The 6,974-nt window shown below is 42.7% G+C and overlaps 1 protein-coding gene across 2 annotated transcripts in view; it reads left to right on the forward strand.

Moving 5' to 3' along the window:
* The first annotated feature begins 4,501 nt into the window (after positions 1 to 4,501).
* LOC107272902 overlaps positions 4,502 to 6,974 on the forward strand; it is a 15,637-nt gene continuing 13,164 nt past the window's right edge. Inside the window, exon 1 of one of the 2 annotated variants that reach the window (XM_015750562.2) lies at positions 4,502 to 4,928. In XM_015750562.2, the coding sequence (XP_015606048.1) occupies positions 4,856 to 4,928 (73 nt within the window). In that variant the 5' untranslated portion in view covers positions 4,502 to 4,855. The remainder of the gene's footprint in view (positions 4,929 to 6,974) is intronic. The other variant, XM_025090213.1, reaches the window with a different exon arrangement.

The following is a 6,974-nucleotide window of genomic DNA, read 5'->3' on the forward strand; positions in this document are numbered from 1 at the left end:
GGGCAGGGGGGGGGGGCGGTAGGTGGGAAGGAGGCGTTATTAACAAATTTACACAACTAACGTTTAGAATTACGAAATATTAAAAACCATATATGAAAATGTTACCTTTAAAGAGCAAGAGGGAAAGAAAAGTTTTTCTTTTTTCTTTCGAACGAAAATATATATATATTGGCAAACGGTTATTTTTCGATGTCGTTCGACGTGGCAAAAAAGATTGCGTGAGCCTGAGGCGATAAAGCGTATAACCCAGTGGGATTTGAAAATTGCCAAATCGATAAGAATATATTAATGATATTAATATTAGGTATAACGAGAATATCGAAGAAAGAAGCGAAAATTTATTATTATTATTGTCAAGGACTACATCGTAAATCGTTTATAAGGATGTCTAAAGTGTCACTTAAGTCGTGTTATTTTTTTAAAATAAATTTAAAAGCTATGGCAACGAGCATTACATTATTTTGTAACGTTGATGTTGTTGAGCATGTATGTTTGCTCTTTTGCTATTTACAAGGGGAGTATTGCTTTTTATGGCAGCGCCATGGAAAGTCGCCAATTTTGTAAAATCAAAATATCCATTTTTTAAGCTAAGTCGTCCAAGAAAGAACAGAACCCATTTGCGTGTACTCGTTCGAAGGTGCCCCTATATGGATGGATGGAAACAGGATGTAAGATTATTGTGAAATATCAGTAAGGAAAGTCTAGAATCAGCCTGGATTACGAATGTGTTGGAGGATCGATTGCATGAAAATATAGTCAAAATATAACTAAACGCCAATAATTAGTAACATCCGGTACGTACGAAGCTTTATATTAAATTAGATAAAGATATCGATTATCGATCGGTGCCATTGATATTTTTTAAATATAATTTTTGTTACTGGCGTTTTTAAAGTACAATCTTTTTTTTTACCATATTTTTTAAGTCATTCGCATCGTCTTCGAGCACATTGCGAATAAGTAGTGCAGCATGACGCTCGGGATCGTAAGGTATAAAGAATGGTATCTATAGAGATGCATGAAGATCTTGCAGCTGCAGCGCCTTAGAGTTCTAAGCACGTGGATTAAGGTCACAGTATGTATGGGCACCTTAACGATAAACCTCGAATAAAATTCAATCCTAACTATGCATTCTACTCCAGTCACAAAATCTCAGTGTCATTGCGAATAGTCAAATTGCGTCCAACCCGAAGTTCTTTTACTGTGAGATAATAATATTTAAGGATCCTCACTTTAAACACTAACCAAAATGCAGTTTGTTCCTCTCTGTATTAAAGAGAGTAAAAAAAAACGAAATAAAAGAGTAACTTTATAACCAAAAAAAAAAAAGATTAATGTATATTGTTGACATTGTAAATATATTAAATGTTTCTTTCTTGTACTTTGTAAATTGTCGTTTTTCACTCGATCCTTAATACCGCAGTTAAGTCTTGCCGGAATTATATCCGCGACAGGAAGTTGCTTATTGATCTAATGAGTTATTGATTTCCATTAGACGTCTGAGCCCATCCATATACGTAGCTGTATGTGCTCGCGAGAAATGTAGTTTTTGAAGTGCAGTCACGAGAATGTCAGCCCGCAGCGAGATGTAGCAGTTAGCAAAAGTTCGAAGCGTCCCGTATCTCAAAACCAGTTGAAACTTCCCAATTGTGAGCTTTGATTTCAATTAGACAGTTAAGTTAGGTTAGGAGACTCTCGCGTTTCAATGCGAGGACTTGAGTCGTTGCGCAAACATGTCGCGAGTGTTCTAGCCCGTGCTGTTCGTCGTCTTCGAGAGGATCGTTTGATCGACGTTTGATAACCTAGAGAATTTCGAGGAATTGGTTTACCTCGCGTAAATTTCACTTAGTTTCGCAAGTCCGCAAAGGAGTCATTGATGAAGATTAAGGAACGAAGACGGAAGCCCGGAAGGGTCTCAGCTGCCAGTGGGAAATGTGCTATCATATCTTTCAAAATGAGAGCACAATTTCTATTAGCAGTCCCATTTGTCATTTCCCTTGGTCGAAAGAATAATAGCGAGTCCACTGATAGGGATAAAAGAAATTTTGAAAAAAAAGATATAGAAAAATAGATCAAATGAGAAAATCATGGAACGGTACAGGATCCGAGCATGACGTAGAAATAATTATAAAATTAGGTGAAAATTTGACTTGCGAATATTTATGGTCTCGACGCAGTCTCAAGGAATCGCAGACACCCGGAGGAGCTAACGACTATAAAATTCCGGATGGCAACTCTTGCGTAAAAAGTCGTCGGAGTTGAAGGTAAGGGGATTCAACGAAGTTTACGCGCACAGCCTTTGTCTAAGGTGCATTATCAGTTCTCCGAGTTCCCAGACTCTTTCCTACCCTGCCGTGCAGAAATATTGCGGTTCAACGTGTCTCCTGTGCTACGAGGGTTTCCCATCATAAAGAACAATTTCGAGATTTATATTTTTTTTTTATTCCTCTCCTCCTTTCTCCTACCCATTTCGCAGCCGTTCAACACTCCTTTTTTCTACTATAACACGTACTTCCCGTCTGAACGTCAGGTCGCGACGCTTAACGAAGCCACCGGAAAGTGCGAGCGACGCAAGAGCGACGGGAGGCTTCGTGAAAGCGAAGCAACCAACAACCGTATATATACATGTATTTCCCACGTAAGCTTTTCGAAAAGCTTTAGAGCCTAACCGAGAGCAAAATAGAGAGAGAGAGAAAAAAAAAGTTAGCGAAGAAGAGAAAATTTCGAAAAAAAAATGTACCTGACAGACTGCTGACTTCATCAACGAAAGTTCCAGCCAGATGCCGGGAGTTTTGGCTACTACGTAATTAGCCCCAGATTCATCCCCTGGGGTTTTAATTAATGTCACGTGTAATCCAGACACACTGTATATTTTATTGGCAACTTCCTTCGACCATAGTCAAGGGTTATTTAAAAGCGCGAGAGAAAGCAGTCCCAAGGGTACATGGTGTTTCAGTATATGCTTCGCGGCCTCTAGAACAAAAGCTCTCCTATACCTACATATATATCGTAACGTATTTTCTTATCTCGACACCGATAACGAAAGTCCGAGAACTAACCCACGTTACCTTCGGCCGTCCACCCTTCGTCGATGCATCCATATGCCAGGCGGGCGTCAGCTAATTCTTTTTTCCCCAGAAATTGACGACCCGGCATGACCTGGGAGTTTAGGTAGGACAGCCTCAACTCCACCAAAACATGAGCTCTGACGGAACCTATCAGCAAACGCAATTGGATGCACGAAAGGGAGCGAACGGTTGCGGAAATGCACGGCCGCCCAAGCTGCTAGGTTGAGGTAGAGAGGATCGGAGTAGGGGTCAGGTAAATAGTCCCGGAGAGAGATCAGTTGATCGAAAACGTAGCAGACCGAGTCGAAGCTGTAAACTCGAAATCCCTCCACCGATTAATAAATTGATAGTACTTCACCCGATTCGCGAAGGCCGAGAAGTGCATCCAGGAGACACCCAGGTGAACACCATAGAAGCACACGCAGAAAATCTATAAGACTTTCTGGATATAGCGATAGCAACGCGAGAACTGCACGAGCTAGAACTTTCTATAGGAATCCGTATACGAAACACGGTTAGAAAAACCATCAAGAAATATCCCGGGAGCGCGAAGCAGCTCGAGGCACCCCGATCGGTGTCCCGAGACAGACTGACAATAGTCAAATTCGCGAACTAATCATTCCGATTGTTCGCGATATAGCCGATAACCCTTATCCTGTCCCTCGAGTCGTCCCTTTAAACTACAGCGTTCCCCAGCAAATCGGTACGTGACCTCTTGGAGATCCGCCACGGTCTCTTCCCCAGGGCATCGGGCGACAGCTGGGCATCCTTACCTCGGATCAGATGCTCCTGCCTGCCCTTAACCGTACCATACTGTCCCTCTGGCCCCTCTACAGCCCTTCGGCACCCTCCAACGGGGCGCCGGTATCTCACCCGGACCTCTTCCGGTTCGCGGAGACGTCTCCGTCGGGTCCTCTCCTCTGCCGGGCAACTCGATACGTCGAGACTGCCTCTCAGCGGCAGATTCCAGCACCTAAACCAAACAATAAAAAATCTTTCCGAGAGCATTGGCGTAACTGTACGAATGAACCCAAGAGGGTAGCTTCTGACGAAGGTGGCGACTCGAAGGGAACCAGAAAGGGATAACGTTATCTAAACCGGTAGGTGGAATCGCCACGTGACCGTGAGTCGAAAAATCACGTCACAGTATATATGTATGTATGTATATATTTCCATCCCATTTGAATAGCCACTACCAGCGAGTACCGACTACCAAATATCCTGAAAACAAAGTACACTTACACACTTCGCACAGTGAACTACATCCAGAATGGTGGATATCGATATTGACACATAAAAAAAAGATTCAATCAGTCGCAAAGTTTCTGGACCAATCAATCACTTTGGTTGACGCGAAGCTCGCGCACGTATCAGAGTGTATCTCGCGACGGTAAAATGGCCGAGCTTGCGGAGTCGACGCAGCGCAAACTCGTCGTGCTTGCGGCGGGAGCTCAGTAGCGGCTCGAACGTCGAGAGAAACTTAGTTTCGGAAAGCCCGAGGAGTATCGGGTGGACTGAGCAAAAAATTTTCATTGAATCGGGTAAAAGCTACCGGACGCGCGCGCGCGCTCGACCACGTTCGTAAGAATTTTTTGTTTTTAATTGCACACACGCTATTGACACCAAGGATTATTGCGTACACTGTGTTAATAAAAAACATACAAATAAAAATTTTAAAAAGTGTTTGTGCACTGCACCCGTCAATGGGCTACCTGTCGTATGGACCGACAAAGTGCTGATATGATTCTGTGATTAAGACAACGTGTTGTTTTAGCGTACCGCACATCATGAAAAGTACCGCGAGATTTCGAAATGTGCGCCCATTTTCACTATCGCTCCTTGTCTTCGCCACTATCACGGGTAAGCCGTACCACGTCCTATCCAATTACGCGGACCCTAACGGGTGTCTCAGTTTCGACAGGATTAAGCCAGACTTGGATCGCGTCGAGGGGAATCGCGCGCGTTTACGTCCGACAGTGAATTGGATTCGATATTAATTTTGTCCGTGTACAAAATCCCTATGTTCTTTATTAGCACCTCAATAAGGCACCGGCTACTATTCGGTCTTCGTATAAGATAATATCGCGTTACTCTTGTACGCAGGGGAAGAGCAGGAGTGTCATGTCTTGGAATAAAGATTATTCGCCAAGGCGAAACGAAAGACGAGAGACTCCGCGACGGCAGCCAAGTGGATAAATTAAAGTTTGTTAAAACTTTCTTTTAACGTCATCCTATTTAAATGCGTGAAAGGCTACGTCGACGGAGGTATCCTGAAAGTTTGGACAGGCCGAGAAGAAAGTTTTTTTTAAGTTTCACCGTAGCGAATCTCATTTTTCAGAGGGTCGACTCTCATTTACGATCTCGAGTCCCTTCACGGGGCTTCGGGACAAGAGACTCGATTAGTAAAGTTCAAGCGCGTTTTGTACTCGGGGAACGAGGAAGGAAAATATTAAAATACAAGAACGAAAAACGAAATTAAAATAAAGAGCTGCTCCCCACCGAGAAAAACTTTTCAACTTTTTATTCGCCTTGGTCAATTGGACGCGTCGCGGCGACACTTGTCCAACTTAAGCATAGACGTTACGTGGCGTACAGTATCAATCAAAGTTACGAAGCGGCAAGCGTAAAAGTCGAGCCAAAACTTTTTTCCACTATCGCATTCTTGGCTCGGGCGACTTGATTTATAGTACGATATAATTAAAGTGTCGCGGTGAAATAATGCAAATAACGCATAAAACGTAACAACGTTGCGACGAAGGCTTACCATTATTCTTCATGGTTACGTAGATATACTGTGCCGTGAAAATTAATTAATAAAATAGCGCAATTGTTTTCATCCGACCATATAATAAATCCTTCGAGTATCCACGTATCTCTGAATGCGTCAGGTCACTTGTGTACATTTTACATTAAATATTCGATTGCCGTGCGAATATGATGTCTCCGATACGTCAAAGCACAGCGAGATCACCAAATACGCCAGAAACCTTATTCCCACCGACCGGGCACTGCCAGTCAATTACATTTTACATGTAAAACTCCGAGTCTTCTGGCAGGGTTATTAATAAGCTCCCGGACTGGTCCGTTAACGTTCCTTTCAAGTCAAGATTTAAATGCTAACTACGAACTCGTACGGTAGTCGGAGACGGAGACGATTACGTAACTGGCGCATCCCTATGGTCGGCATAGCAAGTGACTAAAGTTTTTACATCGTGGCTGGCATAACCGGGGAGGATCATCTTCGCAAACCAGAATATCGAATACTACCGTCTGGCTGGTATATACCTGTATCCACTTAAAGCGTTGCAGGTACATTACGTACGTGCGTGGCAGATGAAAAGACATCCGTGATACTGAAATATTTCGAAAATTGTGGATCGCCGTTATTATTATTATACAAAAACAATGTTAATAGAAGGAACGAGAGGAACTTTGAAATTTACGTCTTTGAAGTTTTCGCGGTATACCTATACACACTTCTTCCACGCGGAAAGGGTGTTAGAGCCAAGCAGTTGGATGGAAAAAGAGTCCGCGTATCTTTATAATTGCAAAAGTATTATATTTGCAAAGATAAGTAAAATTTCAATTTGAATAATTTAAGAACAGATTCTTATTATCGAGTCGGTACGATTAATCCGCATAGACTGAAAGTTCAGTATTGTCAATTGACGTTGAATGAGATAGCGTTAAAGAAAATAATAATTAAGTTAAACGGGGGACCGAAAATAATGGATGAAGGAAGGCGACATCTCGTTACAGGACCAACACAAAAGTTTCTAGTATCATAATCCTCGGAAGTCCTTAGGCGATTTCCCGTAGAGATTCGCGTTACATTCGAAAAGAGATTCGTACTGGATTACCATTACTTCCACTCGGGATCTTCGAATATCGTAGCAGGTGGGGGGG

The sequence above is a fragment of the Cephus cinctus genome, unplaced genomic scaffold (assembly GCF_000341935.2).
Source record: "Cephus cinctus unplaced genomic scaffold, Ccin1 Ccin1_scaffold1310, whole genome shotgun sequence".
Taxonomy (NCBI): domain Eukaryota; kingdom Metazoa; phylum Arthropoda; class Insecta; order Hymenoptera; family Cephidae; genus Cephus; species Cephus cinctus.